General features: G+C 43.2%; 1 protein-coding gene across 1 annotated transcript in view; it reads left to right on the plus strand.

Annotated features, from left to right (window-relative positions):
- AMPH (amphiphysin) overlaps positions 1–9,583 on the plus strand; it is a gene marked incomplete at its 5' end in the record, with an annotated part of 128,057 nt that extends 118,474 nt beyond the window's left edge. Inside the window, 4 exons of the mRNA XM_081996282.1 lie at positions 2,385–2,534; positions 3,634–3,900; positions 5,671–5,772; positions 9,066–9,583. Coding sequence (XP_081852408.1) covers positions 2,385–2,534; positions 3,634–3,900; positions 5,671–5,772; positions 9,066–9,173 — 627 coding nt within the window. The 3' untranslated portion in view covers positions 9,174–9,583. The remainder of the gene's footprint in view (positions 1–2,384; positions 2,535–3,633; positions 3,901–5,670; positions 5,773–9,065) is intronic.
- Positions 9,584–24,937: the final 15,354 nt, after the last annotated feature.

Genomic DNA, 24,937 nt, shown 5'->3' on the forward strand with positions numbered 1-24,937 from the left:
AGCCCTCCTTCTCCCTGGCCTCGTTCTTGCTGCTGCCGAATCTGCGGCATTATGTTGAGCTGACAGCGACGGTAATTAGAGGAGAGTGCAACCGTGTCAGTCGGCTGCGTCCTGGGTAAAGAAGCATTCACTTTTACTGCAATGGAAACAGTCAAGTGGTTCTTCTGTCACAGCCCTCATTATACTGGATGGCCCTTTCTTTGGCCCCTTTGTGGTTCGTATAATGGGACAACTGTCCAAATTTCAATAATACTGGTAGAGATAGCTAATTTGGAATACTATTAGACTGTCTAGTATTACTGATGACCTATGGAAAAGAGGTTTGTAAGACTGGTTTTCAATATAAAGTAAGGTAATACAGATAACTATATCTGCAAGTATGTGGTTCACCATAGCTGGGTATGAATTCCATGGGATGAGCCTCCCTCGTTGTTTTTTTTTATTTTCTGTATTAATCAAATATATTTTAGACTAATAGTGAGGTTCATTCTGTGCTACCTCACCTGCGTTTTAAGCTTTTTTTAAGCTTGCCTTAGTTTTGTAATCTAAGACACAAGAACAAATGGTTATGCAATTGTAAGCCGTGGTATACATTCAGTGAGACATGACTACAGGCTGTGAGAGCATCATCCGTTCAGTGCAGGGCATGTGAGAGCTGCTTCATGTAAATTAGTATTCTCCTCCTTAGTGAAATAAAATGAGCTATACAAATCCAATAAATAGAAAAGAAGTGTTGATCCTAATCACAACAGACAGCAAGAGCAATTTCTGCAGCATGCTGTTAGAAGCGTATGGTATAAAATCAATCTGATACACATTCTGTTCCCCCTCTTTCCTACTAGCCTCTTCCAGGGCTTTTACACTCATAATTTATTTTAATATCTTCTTGGGTCAAGGCTGCTAAAATTGGTAATACTATGAGTGGCAAGCTTGCATGCCTTACAAGACACAGGAGAAGATGTCAACATCTGCCTATGTCTTTTGATATTGCTTCCTTTTTATGATAGGACTTCCTTCATCATCAGCATTTTCACTTTAAACTAAGGTTTCTCCAGTGATTTCTACAAAACCCTATAGTATTTTCTGCCTTGTAGGACTCCAGAAGAATTTCTTTATCACATCAATTAATAGCAGTGAGCAGGAGTAGAGCTGAATACAAGATATTGCTAAAAAACGATGCCTGAAGAATGCCCATGAACAATTGGAAGTAGTTCAAATTGAGTTCAGGCAGCTGAGTTAGCCTCGTCCATGGAGGAAAGATCAAACTAAGGAAACAATGAGCATCAGGCCGTTAACTGGAGATCACAGGTATTTCTGTTAACTGTAGCTTGACATTGGTACCTAGAAAACAATTTTTGTTCAGTATTTTTACTTTATCCTTGTGCTGCCATACATTAAAAATTCCATGTTGAAGTTAATTGGATTAACAGAATAAGCTTTGACATTTACCTTCCACACTCCAACCCTTAAGATTAATCCAATAAGTATATAAATATATATCCAATATTCTACTGTGAGCATATACCAGTATATACCAGTACAAATGTTAGGGTGATACATGAATTACAACAACAGTCTATGCTGGATGAAGGGTTCAACACTGATCTATAGGCAGGTACTTTTCTATCCAACTGTCAAGAACTGGAACAAAACATGTGTTAACTTTTCAACATGGACTGATCACAAATGGTTCAGTCATGGCCAGGCTGAATGGGCTTTTATGTATGTTTCTTTTTTTATACTGACCTATCTATAGATCTTTAAGTTCGGGATTTTTTTCTGTTATCTGATGGAATCTGAAGATTTCTGATCTTTATCCAGTGGTAGTATATATTTGCTTCTGCTGATATAGCCCAATTTGCAAGTCTCTCTATTAGAAAGGAGTGTGTAATTAAGGCAATATTTTTGAAGCCAGCCCAGGTCTAGAGGTAGGTGATAGTAGCTGGAGAAGGCTTGAAGCCTCTTCCCAAGAACCTAATCCACTAGCAGGGTCCTGTGGACCCCTGGACAGCTTGCAAGCTCCTCCTCCTCAGCAGAAATCTGTGGTGACTATTCCACAATACAGCTTGAAAACAAAAGAAGGAAAAATACTAGAGCCTTGGCAATCTGTTACTCCACCAGTAACACCTGAGGACTCTGCTAAATGTGCGTAGTGAGGTTTCATAAATGTCTCTCTCCCACCTGTTAATCATCTCCACCATGCAAGCTTACCCGCACGGTCTGTCAGGGCAAGACAGCAGCGCCCAGCGCTGCTCTCCTCCACAGAGCAGGAGAAACCCCAATATAACTAAGGCCACAGGTTGGCAACACCCAGGGAGGTCCATGATCTCTCTAGCAGATATCCAGAACTCATATCCTGAAAGGTCTCTCCCTCCTGTTTGTAGGTGGTACCTGCCACCGAGGTGGCTGTGGCAGCAGAAGATGGTGTGGCTGTGGCGGCAGGAGCTGGTGACGGTGCTGCTACCACTGAGCAGGAGGGTGTTGCTGAAGGTGGCAAACCTCAGGGAGAAGAGAAGGAGGCTGATGTGTCTCAGGTGACTCATGTTGGTGCATGGGAGAATGTGTTAGGGGAATTGGGACAGATCCAGAAGCCCGAGAGAGGCAAGGCTGCTGCAGCTCTGTGCCCCCAGGTCCAAGCAAGGCTGAGGCTCTCCTTGGGTGGAGCCCACACAGGGTGTCACTTGTGTCCCTTCTTCCGAGTCCTTAATTTGGGTTGTGCCTGTCTGCGCCCCTGTGCTCCCTTAGGCTTGGGGGGATGGAACTTGATGGGCTGATGGCTCCTGTGATGGGCATGAGAGCAGAATGGGAAGGGTATTGTTTGGGCTCCCCCTCCCGCTGTTGTCTCCCTGTGCTTCTCTGTGGGGACGAGCTTTATCACGTAACCTAACAGGGCTTTCTGGAGAACTAGGCAGAGAAAGTAATGGATTTTTCTTGGCTCCTGGCACCATGTCCTGTCAATAGCATTACTTTGCTTTAAGTGAATCACAGTGGTCAAGCAATGTATCTGTAACTGGCCTGCTGCCTTGTCTTCTGTGACCTCTGAGGAGCTGGGGAACAGCTACTAGAGGAGACACGGCAACTGGGCAGCCAGTTGCCACCTACTGTCATTGCAGGTATTTCTTCTGTGCACCAAAATACGATGATCTGTAAATCAGGAGAAATCCCCTCAGTCAGTCAAAGAAATAGGTGAATTTCCTTCTTTCATCAATTTTATATCACTATTATCCTGCTGACTTGAATTCCCAAGGAAACATGGCATGTGTGGCTTTACCCAAACTTACCCAAAATTAAGAGCGGGGGGAATGAGGAGAAAGGTCTGTTAATTTCCACGGACGTGGAAAATGAAACTCAAACTACCTGCAGAGCATTTTTGTTATTTACTGCAATAATTTCTGGTAATATAGAAAGTAGACATAGGTGCAATAATGGGAACAGTGAAAACAGGGAGGGATTACTCCATTACATTGTTGCATAAATACTGTTTTCAGTCTTAATGTAAGAATCCACTGTGGAGAAGGAAATCCCCATTCCCATATTAGCCCTATGCCATAAATGAACAATTGTGTTTTCCTACTTGAAATAAAGTACTAAATACTCTTGCTGTGCTTTGTGGTTTGTTTGTTTGTTTCCCAGGAAAAGGTCAGCAGCATCCCTTCAGTAGTAATAGAGCCCGCATCAAACAACGAGGGGGAGGGAGAAGAACACGATGGCGTCATGAATGAGTCCAAAGATGCCGCAGCAGAGATGGGCACTCAGGGCACTGACGCTTCTCCCAGTGAAATTTCCCAAGCTGAAAGTGAGCAAAAACCCACTGAAGAAATGCAGGCTGCACCACCTCAAGATCAGCCTGTTTCAGCAGGAGACGCAGCTTCTGCAATGCCGCCCGGCTTTCTCTTTAAGGTCTGCTTCTTCATTCTTCTTTTAGACATCCTTCCGATCTAGCTTCTGTGGATGTGTCTGTCTGCACAGGCAGCATGATGATTTCTTGAGGCCAAAGGATGCTTAGTTTAACAGCCAGACACATGCACACACAAATACACAGAAACACAACCTTAGCATTGTGTTACTGCTTCATACATGAAGTCTGAGAAGATACGTTTTCTGCACACCATTGTTGCTGTGCATATCCTTAGGTAGCTGTAAGACTCACTGAATTACAAGAACCTTTTCATCTCGCCCAATTCCTACTGACAATGAATATATTGAGTAAAACTCCACCGCCACAGATTTAGTCAGCATTATTGTATGATACATGCTAACAGTATATCTGATATACTAACAATATATTTGATCTTTAAGGTCCCTTCCAACCCAAACCATTCTATGATTCTATGAATATTAAAAAATGAAAATCTGAAAATCTATAGTGGAAGTTCTGGTTCTATTGAAGCCCATGGGACTTCTACAATTCACGGTAATGAAGCTAAAATGTCATTCTGTGACTTAAGTAATATTATAGTTATAAACTGTTAGGATAATCAAACAGAAAAGTTTAATGAGGCGTAAGAGAAATTCTCTCCTTGGCTGGCAAGACCCATAGGGTTTCCTGGTTCACAAGGTTCTTTGATAATGCTTCTCACTTCAGAATCACTGAGCAGCAAAAAAGCTCCTTGAGGATGGATGAACTTTACATGCTTGCTATTATAATTTGCATAGTTTAGACTAATTAGTCCCACAGCACTCCATAAGTATGCCATTCTTCTTATTCTTCTGAGTCTATTCTCATTGCTCAATATTCTCAGCAAACTTTCAGAGTAACATTAAGGTGAGGGTGAACAGCATCATGAAACTCTGACTCAGATACCCTGACATAGTTCATCTTTTGTTTTTCATCACACTCTCTTGGGTCAGACATAAATAAGGACAAGCAGAATATATGACTGCCATCTGGTTCTTGATGCCATTTTCTTTCATAATTGCAGTTACTATGCAACTGGCTGTGCTTTGACAAAATTAGAATAGCATATCTCTTAAGGAGTTAGAACCATTTAGTTAAAATGGTCTGTTCACAACAGCATGCTGGTCCTGCCAATGTTTTAATAATTGCCCTTTTGAAAGGGAGATATTTTTGGCATGCCCATCTGCTAGTAAATGGGAGCTCTTTCCAGGGTAACGATAAAGTAGGGTTACTATTACTTGCCTCTTTGATCACCTATTGAAATTGGTACATGGATATTTACTGCAAGAATAATATCCAGTGGCCACAAAAAGAGAATGAGTGAGAGTCTGAAATATCAGTTCCTGGGAGTCATTCCCAAGTTTATTTGCAAAACCCTGCCATACCTCTCTCAGATCTCGTAATGATAGTGGGGAATGAAAGCAAATTCCTTACATGAAAGAAATAAGGGTTGGCAGGACTTGTCCGAGAGGCAGGACTTGTGGGGTGTTGCACTATTGTCTGTCCTTGAGATCCTGTGACCTTGGAAAAGGATCTTAGGTTCCCTTCAGTAGTTTCAGGAAGACTTTCTTAAACTGTCCCTGCTTCCAAGGATATAAACAGAAAACTTTGATGTAAATCAATGTCAACATTAACGATTTGAATGTATAGCCATATGTTTGCAGAAAGAAGGCATATTATTCTTTTTTTCAATAAAGATTTAATAAAGAATTTCGTTGAGAAAATAACCTCCATTTAGGTCATGACTATATGTTTGGTGTTGTTTTCTTCAGGTTGAAGTTCTACACGATTTCGAGGCAGCTAACAGTGATGAGCTTAATTTAAAACGTGGAGATATTGTACTAGTAATTCCTTCTGAGACCACAGCTGATCAGGTAAAAGCATGTGGTTCTTTCTTTTGTTGATGTTTTTCTTTGTTTCATTTTATTTCTCACAGATTAGTGGGAAATGTGTGTTCAAAATGTCATTACTGTTAGAAGATATGAAGATTCCAATTTTGCATTTGTACTTGGTTTCATGTGAGATTAATGGCACAGCTGGCTACAGCTAAAGTCCTGGATATGTGCTAACAGGATCTGACCTCAGCATATTTTCTAGGGGTTTTTTTAATGCTACTTTGTAGTGGATTTTACACAGGCACACATGCACACAAAGATTTAATATGGAAGATGAATTACAAATTGTGCATTTTGTTACTCTATATCATCTTGTCTTAACATTGCAGCAGAACTGATTACGTGGTCCCTAGATGTTCAGAGATTTTATATGTGCATTTGGAGTTCAGAGATTTTATATGTGCATTTGGAGAAATAAAACAAATTCACCTGCAGAGAGCACTGAGACTACACACAAATTGTGGTGTCCTACCGCCAAAATGTATGGTGGTGCTGCTACGTGTGCTGCATGTCTCTCAAAGTAACTCTGCCCTCTGGAAGCCTGAACCTGAATTAAACAACAGTTTAACTTCATTTAAGACATCTAATTTTGTTTTAACAATGCAGTTCAGATTAATTTTTAAAGAATTTTATTCCATGTGTTAAATTGAATTGCAGTCAACTGAATTGATTTTTTGACCACTGCTTTAAAAAGAGGAGACCGTACTGTACGCTGTTAGCGCCAGCTGCTTCATGGGCATCTGTTAGTGCCAGTGGTGTTGGTGAAAAGTCTCCCATTGATTTGGGGGTTGGAGGTGCGGGACTGGATCCTGCTTAGTGAGGTAGCTAAGAACACTGCTGTGAATGAAGAGTATTTCTTAAAATAGGTCTAAATCTAACACCCCAAGCACATATGAGTGCTGCAGACTGTATTTGAAATTATTTCAATGGTTGATGCTGTCGAAAGGTAAGTAATAACCAGCGTTCATCATCTCAGCTGAGCTTCCTTTTAATACAAGAGACAAGTAATTGGTTTTTACGTTTTGGTTTTTTGTTTATTTTTTCAGACTAAATGATTTTTCTTTCAACAGGGCACTTTGCTGTTTTTATAGGGATAGTTTCTGTTATCCTTACTCAAATTATGCTGCATTTTACCTCACAGGTAAAGTGATTACATTATCAGTATTTGCAAAATAGGACACTGCTGTAAGGATAGCAAAATCTGCTCTCTGTCTTCAGTCTGTTTTTCTTAGGATGTTATGTATTAAATATGCTTAATCTTAACTTGGCGAATCAATGAAGTATATTCTTCTCTTGTGTTGTGCATCGAAATTCCATTAGCATTAATTGGAGTAAATTGTGTGCAATGATGGAGAAAATAAACCTTTATGTATTCATATTTCTGAAACCATTCTGGTCATATCTTTATTACTCATTACATATTTACCCTTCATGTTTAACATCACCATAAAGCTTAATCTTTTTTGGTTTTTGCCAGGTACTTTGTTGATTTTATAGAGTCTTTTTATCTTTGTTATTCTTTATTCTTCTTCAAAATCCGTAATTCTAATGTAGCTGGTAGCATCAGCCTATGTTCCCCGTTCGAAGCAATCCAGTCCCACGCAGGGGCTTCAATTTTTTTCCTTAGTCTTGAGTGGAAGTTATTAGCCAGTAAAACTGTTAATTCCTTTGTACAATCTACTTTGCCTGTGCTGGAAAGCTGTAGTTCTCTCTCCTTTCTCTCAGATATTCCACACAAGTCAAAAACATGCCCCCAGTTACATGTACCCAGCCAATGCCCTACATAAGACGTATCTGCTTTAGTGATGCTTATTTTGGGGCAGAGAACCAGTACACCACCACACGCAGCCACTGAGCAATCATGACTCGGTGTTGTACATGAAGACCTATTTATATCTGTACTGTGTCCAGCTCTGGAGCCCTCAGCACAGGGAAGACATGGACCTGTTGCAGTGGGTCCAGAGGAGGGCCACAAAAATGATCAGAGGGCTGGAACACCTCTCCTATGGAGAGAGGCTGAGAGAGTCGGGGTTGTTCAACCTGGACCAGAGAAGGCTTTGGTGAGACCGTATTGCAGCCTTCCAGTACTTAAAGAAAGTATTATAAGAAAGATGGAGACAGACTTTTTAGCAGGGCCTGTAGCGGTAGGACAAGGGGTAATGGTTTTAAACTTAAAGAGGGCAGATTTAGACTAGATATAAGGAAAAAATTTTTGACAATGAGTGTGGTGAGGCACTGGCACAAGTTTCCCAGAGAGGTGGTAGATGCCCCATCTCTGGTAACATTGAAGGTCAGGTTGGATGGGGCTGTGAGCAACCTGATCTAGTGGAAGATGTCCCTGCTCATTGCAGGGGGTTGGACTAGATGGCCTTTAAAGGTCCCTTCCAACCCAAACTATTCTATGATTCTATGATATTACTCTATCTGCTTGTGTACTCTCTGTGCAATAATAATATGGCAGCATTAGAAATTCCCTGTTCATTATGGCTTTGTTCTGGCTCCTGTTCTTAACAGGAACAAAGCACAGAGTTAGTGAGCTAAGAACAGGTTGATCATTTTAAAAAAATACTGAACTGATTTTATTCCAGAATAGAATAGAATAGAATTCATAACACTTAGGAGAACCAAGCACTTTCCAATAAGAAATCTTTCCTTTGATTGCTTGGGCTACGGGTTTGGTTTGCAATTTTGCATGTCAAATTCTGGTTTAGATTTCCAGGAATTTTTGGAAAAACAGCTGAATATCAACTAAGTTTGGGGTTCTAGAGATAGTAACTCCAGAGCATGCGAGAACTGTTATTTCTTCTGACTGACAATACATGAACGACAGAAAAAAACTCTTATGAAAAAAAATTCAGATTTAATTTTTTCCCCCATCTATGGTATTGTGTAATGTTTCTGACCCACCTCTATGCTCTTAATGCACAAGTACACCAATATTATTGTGGTAACTTTGAAAAAGTTTCAACAGAGATCTGCACAAATGCAGATCTGGTATAATACTGGATGACCTGGAAGACTGATTGTCCAGTTTTGAGTTCAACTAGGGATTAGATGGGCTAAAGGCCGTGCAGTATGCTCACAGTCACTCCGTCTCACAAAATTGTGGTCTAGAAACAAAGAAAACAGTCTGTGCAAAATCAGAGGCTGCTTTTTAACCAAAGCACCAAATCTTTCAGCCATGTGGCTCTGAAATGTCTTCAGGTCTAAAGCTTGTAGCAAGGAAGGGGGGAGACCTGAAGTTTAAGAGACTCTTGTCTTTTTCCTTGCAGGAGGCTGGCTGGTTGACAGGCATTAAGGAATCCGAGTGGCTTCAGTACAGAGATGCAAATAGTTATAAAGGACTTTTCCCAGAGAACTTCACACGCCATCTGGAGTAGTTCTTCGCTCAGGCAGTCGAATGTGGTACAAAGCTCAGTCAATAGGTTTTTAACCTCTTTGAAACACAGGAGCCCACCTTTTTGTGGTTTAAGCTGTTAATGGTTTACAGACTGGTGCCAGACAAAGCTTGTTGAAACATATCAAAGTGAGCATGAATGCAAACAGTTAAGCTAGCAATTTCTGAAGCAGTACATGAAAAAAAAAAATCAAATAAAAAAGATATGTCCTTATTTGTTCACATGTACGTGGCAACAGGTTTGTTTGTGCTTTGTCAGAGCTATGGTGATCCTGTATTTGGTCCTTTCCCATGAAATCTGAAATTAGCCTCCTCAATACCAAAACCTTAACTTCTCTGCACTAAGTGTATTGTATTGAGTTGCACTGCAGAAGATTTAATTAATTATCCTGTAGTAATGAGGTCAAACTATTATAAGTTTCATGTGTTTAAAAAAATAATTAACTTCCGCAATGTTTTTCAATGTTATTTTTGGACATGCATAATATATATACACACAAGAACTTACATGTGTATATATAAGTGCATATAGATATATATGCATTTTCACAACTTCATCGTAGTTCTTTGACTGTGTAGTATCATCAGTACATGCATTGCTCTCTCACTGTCTGGCATTACAGGAAACGGTTTTGTTCCAAAGCAAAACTAGCTGCTCCATTGCCAAAACATGATACAGTATCTGTGTTTGTAATGTGAAATTTTCATTCTGAGATGATGAATAACATCATGTTCAAAGCTGCTAAACCTTTGAGAAGGCATGGCTCGGTCTCCCTTTCCAGCTGCAGTAGTTACAATGAGATAGTCTGGAGGGGAAGCTGTTATGATGCTAATCTATACTTTTTTATTTAATTGGCTGAATAAATAAAATAAAAAAAAGAGAACTAATCTCTGAGAAGAAATAAACAATATATTTTCACTATATGTATTTATGCAGCATACCTTCACAGATCCTTTTAAAATAAGATATATGATGTATCCTATATCAAAAAGTCATCTGTAACTTATGTTTTCCAGTGCTGTGTCATTAAAAATAAACCTTTGATCCAGAGAAGCTGTTTTATCTGTGGTGCTTTTGAAGTTTTGTAACACTGAAGTTCGTTTATATGTTGTATTAGAGAATCTAATCTTAATTTAATACCTCTTTTTCCAAAGGAACAAGGCATAACAGGTGCACTATCTAAATTCTTGCTCTCAACCCTAGTTGTGGCCAGAGCGGTAAAAGGTCTGAACCCCAGCTTAGCACGTCTCCTAGCTGCTTCTCCTGTTCCAGATTCTGACCGCCAGCTAATGTCTGTCCACAAGCACCAAGGGAGCTTCTCTGTGCTTGACCATCACTCAGCTGAAGATTGTCCATTTATTTTGTGCAGAAAGAAAGTTCTCCATGAATCTACTCTATTGTGTGTGCTGATGCATGGAAGCTGCAAATATTTAGGAACATCTATATTTTCCTAGCAATTCAGTTATTTTTAATTGTATTTTGGTTGGGGTCTCGTTTTGTGCGCATACGGTATCTGTTTCCACTCTGTTTCTCATTTGTCAGATTTCGGTTGAAGAAACATTTTTTTATTGCTCTGGAGAGGAGCAAAGTTGGTTTCTCTCTGTTTTTCAGAATACAGTAGCTTTCAAAAGCAAGTCTAATGATAGCTGTGTTATGTGAAGAAGCTGAATGGCTCACTGTGATAGCTGGGATTTTGGCTTTGAAATGTCACAAAGAGCAATTCGAGTCTAAGGAGATTTCAGGAAAGCTCTTTGGTTTTCTGTTCATTTTTTTAACAGGTTTGGCAGTCAGTAGTGATCCAGGGCCAAGAATCTCACCAGAGAAACAACTTTCTTTTGGTTTTGGTATGTTACAATAAATTCCTGACTCCAGTGCACGACTTTGAGGTGGTCATAATAACCTATTACAGCTGATTGATGGTGAGACTCTGATGACCTCCAGGCCAGTTTCCTGCTTATGTGCATCTCAACACTTGCATTTCAGTAACACCTGCTCTACAGATCACTGGAACGGACCGGCACTGGATGATGGAGCCTCAGTTTCCCCCTTGACCCCATGTCACCACTCTGATGGGGGCCTACAATCGAGTGAGACCATCATGCGTGACAGCCATAACCCTAAGGAAGCAGATGATCAGCCTGACCCTGTGATCAGCCCGAAGCATTTCTTCACCCATGTGCTGATTGTGTGCAGTTACCATTATGCCCCCTTGGTGCTACAAGTGCCCAAGTCAAAGTCAACACGCTTGGCCTTGATTCTTCTAATGTCCTTGGTACAGGTCAATGTGCCAAATCCACTGGTAAGGGGTTTGCAGCACACTTGAGGTTGTATATAGATAGGAAAGGTCTTTGTTCTACAGCAAAGAGTTTTCACGGTTTCTTCTGACATGCTCTTCAGAAATACTGCTTGACTCTATGTTTCTTAATTCCACCTCAGCATAGAGAAAAATATAATTTCAAAAATCATCCGGTGTCCACATCTCACTGCAAGGGCTGCCATTATTTGCTGGCAATAAAAAAATGTATAATAATAATGTCCCAAAAGCCTATGGCACATGATGCCTGTGTCATTTAAGTGCTGCAGGTTACTGTGGATATGGCATACTATTCTGACATTAAGTATGTCTTTGTATCTCACACACACACCTCAGGCCACAAAGCAAATAGATGTCTTGCAGGAAGGATGAGGAGAATTATTAATGTTATATCTTTAAAATTCCTTGTAAAATTTCGAATACTAAGATGACAGATACTAAAGGAAGGACATTGATAGGTTACGCAGAATGATAATTTTCCTAATTTTCACTTCTAACAGAAGGAGTTCATGAATAGAAACGTATTTATCATTTTGGGTTAACAGCTATTTCTCATATTCAATTTCTTCTTACTCTAATTTTGTTAGATAATCAGGCTTATCTCTCAAACTTTTTTATGTCTGCAGCTCCTGAGATGAATAGTATAAACTAAGTGTATTTCTCTGTGATATATAGAAGCTTGTTCTAGGGCAAGCAAGGGGAATTCTTTCCAGTATGTACTGCTGTTACATACCAGTGTATGTACACTCCCCCCAGAGTTATATTAGCCCAGAATTATTTCCCCGTTTTCTTGGATTTTTCTGATTAACACACTACATTGGACTTGGCGAATTACTGAATTTCATGCTTTTGGGGTGATTGTAAAGCAATAACCCATTGTATCTTGTTTCCTCTTAAGACTTATTTACGCCTAAGACAGCACACGCTACTAACCTTGTAAGCAGCTATTGTTTCTAATTCTACATCAAATAAACCCTTGAAAGATTTAGGGACCCAATCTCCTGATTCTGCAGGCTGATTGTGCACAGTGTGGCCTTGGAAGTAAGGCAAAATAACTGAAGATGGAGGAACATCTCATGTGAGTGAACTAATAAATTGCGTATTTGCAGCTCATCTCTCTGGTTCACAACCTTTCATGAATAATGAAAAACGCATAAGCTGAATGACACTTCTGTCCCTTTTCTCCTCCACCTTCTTCCTCTTCTCCCCACCTTGCTCTGCCTCTTGCAGACCTCACAGCTGGGTGCATCTGTCCCTGCCACAAGAAGAGGGAGGGGAGGCTGCGGGGTACAGTCCTACTCAAGATTGCATGGCATTTGATTCCAGGATGCTCTGATGCAGAAAAGACGCAAAGTAAATCATAGTCTTTTTCATTAAGCTCATGCTTAATGAAAATTTTTCAGTGTCTTGCTAAGGGAAAAAGGCATCAAAAGAAAGTCACCATGATGGGTAAGTTAGAGGGACGGGTTTGGGAAAGAGCAGTCGCTGGCCGTGGGAACAGTTTACAAGGCTGTTCCCTCTTGCACCCCCATGTGCAGGCAGAGCACGTGTTACAGCTGTAGCAGCCAGAAGCACCACAGCAGCCTCCAGAATGCCGCAGTTTGCTGCTTGAAGGACAAAATCAGCTTTTATTGTTATTTTTTATACCAGATTTAAAAGATCTGTCTTTTTGTACTTAAAACGCTACGGTGGCAGTTGACGCAGCAACGCCTGATAAGCCAACCCCAGGCTGCGGAAAGCGGCTAGTTCAATCAGGTAAGCAAGGCCACGTCTCTGGAAGTGGCTCAGAAGAGCGTGAAGGTGTTTCTCCGGCCAGCTGCGACCAGCAGCGTCGCTGTCAGCGCCAAGGTGCTCTCTGGTGGCGAGGCCTCTGCCGCAGACGAGGGGACTGCAGCGGGCTTGGCACAAGGGTCAGTGATGCTACCTGGCAGCCCCTTCGCTTTTGGTTTAAACTGCAGCTCTCCCTGGGGTGAAGAAATCCTCTTCAGTTAGGAAGAAGGATTTTAGGAAATGGCACTTTCTCAGTCCAGGTTCAGAACGAGAGAACGTGAAGTGGGCTGGGGTTTTGGACTCAGCACCTCTCTAAATGTACAGATATATACATGTGTGAGGAGGTAGTAACTTTTCAAAGATTCCTCCCTTAGCTCTTCACCCATGTGATTTCAGCTCTAATGCTACCTTTGTGTGTACCATGTCCCCGGCAGCATTTCAGATACGTCTGTGTTTCTCTTGCATGGACGTCTTCAGTCTGAGCTGTTTAATCGGCACAGAAGCATCATACGGGGAAACCTGCAGCACCTTCCCAATGGTGTCGCCCCTAACCAACAGGAAGACCTCGTAATTAACATTGATTTGGCAAAGCTGAAATAATCCCAAAGGAATTCGCACGCTGCATATTCAGATGCTTAACAGCAGTTAAAGGAAACTTCTTTAGCGAAAGAAAATAGCTAGGCAGTAGTAAAAGTACCACTCCATGTGTATACAGATTTTCTGCCCAGCCACAGGCGCTAAATGCAATGCAAAGAAGAAGCAAACAGCATGTTACCATCAGAAATAGCGTGTCCGCAAGTCAGAGACCCACATCTGCTGAAGAGGGTCAACAAATGCAAAAGTCCTATACGTCCTCAACCTGGCTTCAGAGGAGAAAACAGGCCGGGGTCTCCTTTGGTGCTATAGGAGCATAGGCTTTGGTGCAAGCCCGGCTAACTAATCGTGCCTCTGAATTTGCCTAGGCAGACTGCTTGTAGTACAAGGTAAAATCAAAACATCAAAACACTGTAAAGGTAAAATGTAATAATTTAAGTATACTTAAATTATTACATTTCCAGGTCACATGCTACAAAGGTGGATGTACTCCAGGCTTCCTATATTTCCTGTACTTCAGGTGATTGTTCAAAAGAAGGTAAAATTCTATGTGAAAGTTTTTTAGCTTAAACACATTGAGATTCTTCCTTCCATTGGAAAGAACATCACACTGCTGTCCACTTCAAAAGTGGTCATGAAAATAAAAGTAGCCAATACACAACTGTTTTGCTTAAAAATTTCAGAGTATTACAGGAAGTCTTAGTGTCCACCCATGCCTATGGATGCTGTACAGCATCCACACAGCTGCTCAAAAAGTGCTGCTGAGAGCTTTGCTCTTTCATACCCAGCAGAGGGTGGTAGATGCTAGAATTTGCCAAATGAGCTGTCATTTGGATCAATCTTCAGCTACAAAGATTGATCACTAATATCTTTCATTATCTGAAGTTGGCTCATATCTGCAGACACATAGGGAAAAGTCAGTGCAATAACAGAAGCAAAACCAGTTTTATGCATGCAGTAACTGGCTACTTCAACCTGCAGGCAAGCAAAGACAGAAAAGTACATTATCAAGCTGCACCGTAAGTCATTAGAGCAACATATCTTTGCACCTCATACATATGAAAACCCATGCTGTATACCAAATGTGGTAAAACTGCACCAAATAACAGCTGATTCAATTCAAAGAGGCAATGTTGGTTTAAGAAGAAAAGATAATTTTATATGCAACATCTGCTTAGAATAATTTTATAGTCTACCTGTGTTTAAATAAATAGCTAAATTATTAACTATGGGAAAATATTTTAAAACAAAAAAGTCTTCATTTCTAGCTCCTTCACACTACTTTGACCTTGTAAAGCCAGTTTCCCTTGTAATTTGCTTACATATCTCTTCCTGTCTCTGTCTCTCCCTGTTCAACCTTACATGGTTTGTCCTGGTTTCACTGGGGTACCTGAAAACCCTGCTCAACCTGTGGTTCGTAGGAGTTAGTGCTGCAGCATTTGACTTTCAGCTAAAACAGCACTGATAAATGAATGTTTCCAGTCTTCTAATGTTGGAGTGCTCAAAAACAGCAAGCCGGTCAGTCCTCAATTGCCCAACACTGGCTCTTGAGGCTACAAAAATAGCACACCAAGCCACCTCTCCCCTAAATGGAGTAAAGGAGGCAGAGAGAGGAGACTTGTAGGAATAACACCTGTAAGTAAAATATTCCACCATTTTTCTATACTGCCTGCTCAGTTTAGGTCTGCAAAAGAGCATACAAATTCATAGTATTCCTACCCTTTATTTTTGCCCTTTTCTGAGAGGTCTAGGGGGAAAAAATGACACTGCCAGGAAGTGTGAGGTGAGGAGCTCTAGATAGATCTGGTTGATGGAGGGTCTCTGGCCTAAATGGAACTGCCTATCCCATGGTCACTTCCCCCACCCCAACTTTTTCCTGGAATAAGGAAAAGCCCACATATGGTCCTCATCATTCTCATCATGACATAGCCAGTGGCATCCAGGGCACCCTCAGCAAGGTTGCAGATGACACCAAGCTGAGTGGTGCAGTTGACACTCCTGAGGGACAGGATACAATCCAGAGGGACCTGGACAAACTCAAAGCATAGGCCCGTGTGAACTTCATGAGGTTCAACAAGGCCAAGTGCAGGGTCCTGCACCCGGGTTAGGGATACCCCTGGTATAAATACAAGCTGGGGATGAAGGGGCTGAGAGCAGCCCTGCTGAGAAGGACTTCTGGGTACTGGTGGAGGAAAAGCTGGACACGAGCCAGCAATGTGTGCTTGCAGCCCAGAAGGCCAACCATATCCTGGGCTGCATCACGAGAAGCGTGGCCAGGCAGGTCAAGGGAGGTGATTCTGCCCCTCTACTTCACTCTGGGGAGACCCCAGCTGGAGTACTGCATCCAGCTCTGGAGCCCTCAGCACAGGAAAGACATGGACCTGTTGGAGAGGGTCCAGAGGAGGGCAACAAAAATGATCAGAGGGCTGGAACACCTCTCCTATGGAGAGAGGCTGAGAGAGTTGGGGTTGTTCAACCTGGAGCAGTGAAGGCACCAGGGAGACCTTATTGCATCCTGCCAGTACTTAAAGGGGGCCTATAGGAAAGATGAGGACAGACTTTGTAGCAGAGCCTGTAGCAATAGGACAAGGGGTAATGGTTTTAAAGTAAAAGAGGGCAGATTTAGACTGGATATAAGGAAGAGGTTTTTGACAATGAGGGTGGTGAAACACTGGCACAGGTTGCCCAGAGAGGTGGTAGATGCCCCATCCCTGGCAACATTGAAGGTCAGGTTGGATGGGGCTGTGAGCAACCCGAACTAGTGGAAGATGTCCCTGGTCGTTGTTGGGGGGGTTGGACTAGCTGGCCTTTAAAGGTCCCTTTCAACCCAAACTATTCTATGACTCGATTCTATGATTCTCATAGGGTTTCCTCTCTGAGATGTAGGTGAGTTAAAGCTGGGAATGGATGTCAGCAGGAGCAATGCAGAAGTCCAATAGTGCAGTGTTGGGGGTCACAAGTGAATTGAATGCAGTGATTGCTGCATGCTTCTTGTCCACCTTTCAAGGGAATGCAATACGCAGTCTTTATGCTTTGAAGACTGTTTCACACTTCAGATTTACCAAATGGGAACTAATCTGACATTTTTTTCCAGGGCTTTTACGCCCTCTCAAATACAAAACACTTTGTAGAACTCCCTTTCAGTGGAAAGAGGCACCCCCACCTTCACAGGCTTTCACACCATGATGACGTGGCCACACATCCCCTCTCAGCCCTGGTGTATGTCCATGTCCCCTTTCTTTTGCTGTCAAATCCTATAACTTTCTGATAGGCTTGAAGCAATAGCAGATGTTGAGTCTTTTATTTTCTTATCAGAGGGTTTAGGACTTTGTCTCTCATCTTGCTCTTTCAGCCCTGGCGTGCTCCTAGCCCTTGAGGAGCAGCAGCGGGGCATGGAAGCCTCCTGGAAGCCTCCTCAGCTTGTCTCTGTCCCTGTTAAGCACACATTTCTTTCCATGTTTTTTAATGTTTTTAAAGGTCCTGGTTATTGTTTCTATAGGACCACGTGTCTGATGGCTGGCAAGGTAATGTCATATTCCACAGAGCAAAAAGTTACTCTACTGTGCAGAAACTAGGTAACAGAAGAGAAAATTTCAGTCCACAGGTGGCCAGAGAAGTGTGGATGCGCAGCAATCATCTCGTGCACCGACTCTCCAAGGCTGCAGCACCACCAGACAGCGCTCAGCCAGTGCAAAACTTCGGTGTGAGACTTCTCAGCGCCAGCGAAGTGCGTGGCCCCGGAGGCAGAATCACCTCCCGTGACCCCCAGCCGCATAGACCCAGGGTCGGGGTAGATGCTGCTGCCCCAGGCAGCGGCGTATTGCTAATTACGGCCTCCTCCTTGCTGCTTTCTTTTCACTTTCCAGACGTGCCGCAGGCTGTTAGCCTGGAGCGAGACCCCGTTCCAAACCAGGCATGCAAGGAGAGCAGCGCTGAAGTCTCCTGTGACGCGATGGCCAGGCCAGAGGCAACCTACGTCCATTGGCACTGCGTCCTCCCAGGGAAGGCCCCGGAGGGGCGGCTCCACCTCCGTCTCTCAAGCTCCGACCTCACCGGGGGAGCAGCCATCTCCATAGAGAAATATCCCGGTCTCTGCATGAGAAGACACCTGCGTCCTGCTAGGATTCAGACGGGAGAAGGAAGGCAGCGCCCTGTGGGAGCAGGCACCAAGCTGCAGGCCGCTCCCGGTCCGCAAGCCCTACCTGCCAGGGATGGCCTGTGGGCCGTCTTCCGCCAGGCTTCCTTCCCCCCCAGCCCGGGGGGGACTAGCCGCCGGAGCCAATGTGGAGATCGAACAGGAGGAATATAGTTTCAAGCTGGAGAAATAAATGATAAATGTTGGCGTGTCCCCGTAACAAAACAACGTGTCCTCGTACAGAAGGTCACTGCAGCTCTCTGTGGGATGAAATTCAATGGCAGCATATGGGAAGAGAGGAGAAGAAATGAAGAAAATGTGCTGTATCCAATATATAGGTAACCCAGATGACTAGATGATATGGAATGGTGAAGGACATACGGATGCTGGTGGATATTAAATGCCCAGACACACTCAGGCTCTAACTGTGGTTATAATCATGAGTGAGGCACCAAGTTATCCTTCAGGATCTCTGTAATGTGCCCTGCCTCTGCAAAAGGTCCCATGAATATTTCAAGATACTAAAGTACCTGAGGGCTGCATTGCTCTGCCTTTTATCCAAAGGCAAGAAAGAGCCAGAGGGGACGTGGGAGCCAGCAGAGACCCCCCAGCCACACCCGCAGGGGCTGGTTCCCAAAGGGATGCCTCTCTGGCCACCTGTGCACGTCTTCTCCTGCTCAGCAAACCCCACCATCCCCCTTGGCGTCGCCCTGGCAGCCCTGGGGCCATGTCCCCTGCCTTCCCTCCCAGCTCTCAGCCTCTGTGCTGGGGCCGGAGGGAGGGATCAGTGCCGCTGTCCCGATAGCCTCTCCAGGCCAGGGAAAGCCGTGGTGCTGAGACCGGCGGGAGGCTAGACGTGAATTTCCAGCCAGCATCTCCTCACCACTGCTCTCTCTCCCATTTGCCTCCAGACCAACTGTGAGCCCTCCATGTGGATCAGCAGCCGGCTTTTATCATCGGACAGTCACGGCAGAGCAGTGTCAGCCAAGGGGCTGATGGCTGGAGCTCCAGCTAGATCCATTGCCCCGGGCAATGGGCCACCAGTTTACCTCTCCTCAAACCCAGGTCCTCTCCAGGACACCAGTATCCCTCCTGGGAAGGTCACAGCCTATTTCCCACCCGGAGATATCTGCAGACTGAGAATATGTAGAGTGGGAAGCTATTGAAATGCAAGCTTGGTTTCAATCCAGTTGCAATTCTGTACTATAAATATGTTTCTACCTACATCACAGGAAGTTTCTGTCAGCTCCAGAGGCTTCTGGTTCCCCTTAGGGGTGTCAGGCTCCTAGGTTTGGCCTGGCATCAGTCCTCTCTGCTCTGCACCAGCCCTGGCAACTTTGGTAGACAACAGGCAGCAGGTTTTATGGGCACAAGAGAGGATGCTCTGATGAAGTAACTTGGTTTCCAGGGATAAACACTCTTGGCAGAGAGGTTTAGTGGTTTCTAAGACAGTACCATTTTTTGACAGATTTCAAACTCTTCCTAATAAAGAAAGGAAGGGGAATGAGTTTGAAGTTCTAATCCAATTATATTCATATCGTGAATGAGCATAGGAACAGCAATATCTGTTTTATATAATATTACTTCGGCTATTCAAAGGTTTTACTCTTATATAAATTACTTTCTTCTAAGCAAACCCTCATGCCCTGTGGAAGCACTGAATGGTTTATTTGTGTGGTCAGTTGCTTTGAGTCCCTCACCAGATGGCCACCAAATGCAATGACCCTGGAGGTAGATTCAGGGGGTGAACACTTTAGGGAACGTTGTAGTAGTTTCTCATTAACACAACAGATTTCCCAGTTGATTATTTCCTTTCACCCAGTTCGAATGCTTGAAAGCTGCAGAGGTTTGTGCTCACTTTGAAGAGGACAAAGTTAAATATCTTTGTATGTATGTCTGAGTGCTCACAAGCTCAAGCAGCACAATGAGCAAAGGCTGGAGGACAGGGAGGAGGATGGTGCTCGTACAAAGGTGAGTGTAGACAGCTTCTGCGTGGGGAGGTTTGCAGGCTGGGTGCCAGACGAGCAGAGGACATCTCTGATGGATGAGATCCGGGTGGGTGCTCCCCAGCTCCCAAAAACCTGTCCCTTGGTCACTTGTCTGTGATTATCCAGGAGAGTCATCAGGGGGATGAGTATCAGCCATATCCTGGCACAGAGGGGCAGAGCAGAGAAAGATGCTGCTGCCTGCCGGGCAGGACAACAGCGCAGTGACCTGGTCAGGTTCGAGGCTTGCAGGCACAGCCAGCACTTGCCAATGGCGTCACCATTCACTACAACACACCCCTCTCTGAATCTTTTGTAACAGGAAATTAAGCCAACACTGTAAAAAAACGTCACTTGTCTCTTCACCAATTCATTTGCTTTTTTTGGAGGGACAAGGTATCAGTTGAACTATCCCAGCATGTCTGAACTTCCTTTACTGAGGAGCTGTGGCAGAACTAGAAAAAATTATGGGCTTCTTGAAAACGCTCCAAGCTTGTTACTTGGCTTGTAAGTTGTATATATTAGTTACTCTTAATGGTGTCAGAATATATTTCTTCTTGGTTTTATATCGCACTTCCATTTGTCCCCCAGCCTAATTATACAGTTTAGTATCTGCAATGTCCTATTACCCAAGTCCCAAATTCAAATGACATTTTGCAGATAACATGTGGACAAATGGCTTGATTCTCTTGTGTGATGGCTGACAAATGTGTATGATACAACCCACATGACGGAGATAAGGTTTTGCATTTCCCCCCCTCCTCACACTGTGCAGCAGTGTGCCTTCGCCAGCAGAAGCAGGGAGTAAATCTCAGTCTCCCTTCTTCATGGATGGAGTGCCTGTGGTTTGAGGATACTGCCATGTCCCCAGGAATGAGGATTTCTTGCTGCAACCTCATCCCTGCTGCATCCTCCCTTCTCTCCCTCAAAGTGTGCCCTGGGCCCTCCACCCGGACCAGGAACCAGCCTCCATCACAGTCCAGCCACTCCCAGAGGACACTCTCAAATTTACCTGCAAAGTAACTGGAGGGTCACAGTTCACCTACACCCGCTGGTACCAAATGTCAGCTGGGTCCCACTCCCTGCCCAGAGAGACCAGGCTATATCACACTTTCTGGGTCTGATATTAACTGGGACACGGGTTTCCCCCACAAGAAATATCTGGTCTACCTGCATAGTGCTGGTGTGCGAGCTGGATGCCCAAGTCAGCGGGTGGTACCACTGTGCTCACAGCCGTCCCCTTAACCTCCTGCCGTTATTACGGTGGTGATGTGTTTGCAGGGGAAACATCCCCACGATGCCATGAACTTTTTGTGTAGAAATATTCCAGCTGATTTGCCTAGACATCCTAGGAGCCACGTAGCACTGTCTGCTGCGGCTCCCTCTTGCTACTCCAGAGCAATTTGAATGCAGTCTTTGGGAGAGTCAATGAGAGGTATTCTATGAAGTATCCTACTTTACATGGTGCTGAGCATCTTGTCCTTCCTTCCTAGGTTGTTGACTCTTCTGTCCCGGGCTGTTGAGTGATGTGAGGTAAGCCACAGAGCTGATAAGCAGCTGGGAGGTGCTGCTAAGCTATGGTTTATTTATCAGATAAAAGTCAAGCACAAACAAGAGCTATTTACAGAAATATGGTACTTAAATATACAATCTCCGCAGTCCTTATGAAGTTGTATCAAGGGTTTCTAGAACTACAAGTGAAATTTTAAGACACCTGTCAGATCTTGCAGTCCATCTCGTTCTCCATGTAGGATAATGTCTTATATTGTTTCTATGATAATCTAATTTCAGCAATATAGAGTTGCCATCATCTCCAAGGGGAAATGATGGACTACAGCCTGGCTTATCTCAAGATCAGGACATTGTCTTGACTGACAGCCTGAATTTGCTTTACCAGCAAGGGCTACTAACATTGAGTTCACTTACTCTTCTAGGTCACACAAGAAAAGGTTTACCATTTTTTCCTGCAACAGCAAGAGAATGCAAAGCACTTCAGGAGACTCACAAGAAAGGGGACCTTTTCTGAAAGTTATTTTTAACTAACGCTAACAGAGAAAGCCAGTGTTTTCTATATAGTCTTATATAGACTTATGTTTTCTGAACAAAGCATTCAGTAGTTTATTGCATATTATTTTCATAAAGCAAAGATTTAAGGGAAAAAAAAAAAAACCATTATTTGAGGCAGAGGGTGGATGTTTTTCAGATGCTGAACTGCAAAGAACTCCATTCCCGGGTTTATCTGGTGTTTGTCTACACCTTCCAGCAAGAGCTGGATGGTGGCCCAGGATCTATATTGGAGCAGTCCGTCTTCTTGTTCCAGGCTATGTTGCCTCTTACACCTCACATGGGGAGAGTGGTCAAGGTAAGAAACTTCTGATGTGCCTGTCTCCAGAATCAGTGATGTGCAAGTCCTGGGTCAATGCAGCACTGGTATTATCTTGCAGCTTTTTGTAGTTTTACAAAATAAACTCACATAATTTTTTTTTATCCTACTCAAAAAGCCACAAACATCATTTCCATTCACAACAGGCCTTCACTTCTGGCTATTTTGCCACCAAGACAGGAAACCAACAAAACGCTGTTTAAAGATCTAACAGCTATGGATGCCAAACACTACACCATGAAACAATAAACAGTTGTTTTGATGTTAAAGGTGCACTTCTAGAAGATATTTTTCACACACTTTGTATTGGTAACAGGATTTTCACTGTTGGTGGGATCCAGAGCCCCTTCTTATGACTCCCTCTTGACTTGCCATCAGTGTGAGTGGTCACAGCTTTGCAGGGTGGATGATTCAGCCAAAGCCCAGCAGAAATGAGAGGAAGAGCCCCTTACCTCAGTAGGATTTGTAGTAAGGGGCGGAGAGAGCCACAATGCTCTCCCACACTTGGCTCAGCTCTTGCTGGGGTGGAAATGACCGGCTTTCCCTGCACCTTGGGTGTGTTACGCTCCTAAGAAAGGGCTGGGTTGACTCTGCTGAAGTCAGTAGTATGTGAGTATTGATCTGAATGGTATCAGATACAGATAATGAAAGGGGGGAGAGAAAGGAAGAAAGGAAGCAAAGCCACAGTCAAAGCACTGGGGAGGAGGGGACCCTGCATTCAGGTGTCTCCAAAGCGGCAGGGATAGGATGAAGTGACACAGGTGTGGACCAGACTCTTTCCTTATTTGAGATGGGTGTAGTATTCCAGATAGGCCTAGATTCCCCTAAAATCTGAAGAACGCTTTCTTGCATTTCTTTACAGTTTCTTTCTTGCAATGTGTATCACCCATCTTGTCTACCTTGGTGAAATAGCTGACCTGATTTTTCAGCCCTGTAGGTGAATATTCTGTCAAGATAGAAGCATCTACAAAAAGACTGTTGGATGACAATCCTTAGGTTACCTAAATTCTTATTAACCACTGCAATTGATTACTGAGCATTTAAATGGCTTTCTATTCTCTTCATAGTTGCTGTGATGCATCTATCAGATGTATCAATGCAGAAAGTACTATTAAGTTGTTAACTTAAAATTTCCTAGCTGAAATCAGAACAATGACCAACATTGAATTCAGTTCCACCTTTTATAGAGTCCTGGCCACTCATGTCTCAAAAATGTCTCAAACGGGCCCATCAAACCATGTGCTGGTGCTCTATGCTGAGCTGGATTAAGCCACTCCAAGCCAGACTTGCTTGTGGACAAACTTGTACCTAATAGGTCATCTAACACTATGAGCTGTGTGGAGCTATATAAAGTCCCTGATGACGTTATGATTTTATATCACATATGAGAGGAAGCCCCTGATACAATTCTGGGTTTGCAGAAAAAAAAGAGTCAAGATCTTTTTAGGTAAAATATGGTTGATTTGTCGCTTCTCTTAGCAGAAACTCTTTTATATATAAGAAGCTGGTAGGAGTTAGGCCAGGCTGAAAAAAATATCTCTGTGTGTAGGTTGTGGCCAGTTATTTGAGTGTGTTCGAAATCCCACTGATATGAGTGGAAAGACTTCCTGTGACTCTGGATGAGAAACTCCAACCAATTTTGGGGCAGAAATAGGAAGTATGTGAATTACTTCACAGTGCTGGGAAAATTATATCTTGCATAAGCAACTAACTTCTACCTTAAAAAAACAGAACCCTGATAGCATCAGTATCAGTAAACTGTCATTATGACGTATATTTTTCAGGCAGTCTGGGTGAAGAAGCAATGGAGATGGAAGATAGCCAGGGGAGAGGGCTGTTCATCAGCAGGTGTTCAGATCTCAATATTGAACTTTTTTTTAAATGAGATTCTGGCTTGTTTGATTAATGCCAGCAGATATAAAAATACTTAGGCCCATTTGGCTTTGGAAGTGTACACTGTTTTGATCAGAAAATCAGATAGTAAATTGTATGCGACGCATAGAAGTCACGTTCTAACAATGGCTTTCCTGTAGGTTTAAGAACATAAGAACCTGAAAATGAGCGTATTCCTACCAATGTCCTGCAGCTGTCGTATAAGTTTATGCTATAAAGCATTTCCATTTAAGCTAGAGAGCTAAACATAGATTCTAGCCTGCTAGAATTTGTAATGGTACCAAGACCAGGGGAAAAGGCTGAGTAGGAAGACAGCTGCCCCCGATAGTCAGAGAGAAATCCCATCTTCTCCGTAATGTGGGAACCAGCAGCTGTAGCACCAGGTAATGGAAGATATTTGCTGTACAGCCATACTTTTGATGCATATTTATGGATTTTTTTAGTTACTGGAGCTGCCAGTAAAAGTTTGAAAACACTGGGGCTTCCTTTGCCGTACTGGGTAACTCCACACACTGACCACAGGAACAGGGATTTCAGGTGGAAGCTGTGTCACAGGATCCTGTTTGATGTTCAAGGTTCAAAATGAATGGGACAAATTGTTAAAAGAAGAGCTTCGGAGGTGTTGCCATGGGATGAAAAACCATCCTACACTTAGATGTGTAGGAGCCTCCA

The sequence above is a fragment of the Phaethon aethereus genome (genome assembly GCF_964289735.1).
Source record: "Phaethon aethereus genome assembly, chromosome: 2".
NCBI classification, from domain to species: Eukaryota; Metazoa; Chordata; class Aves; order Phaethontiformes; family Phaethontidae; genus Phaethon; species Phaethon aethereus.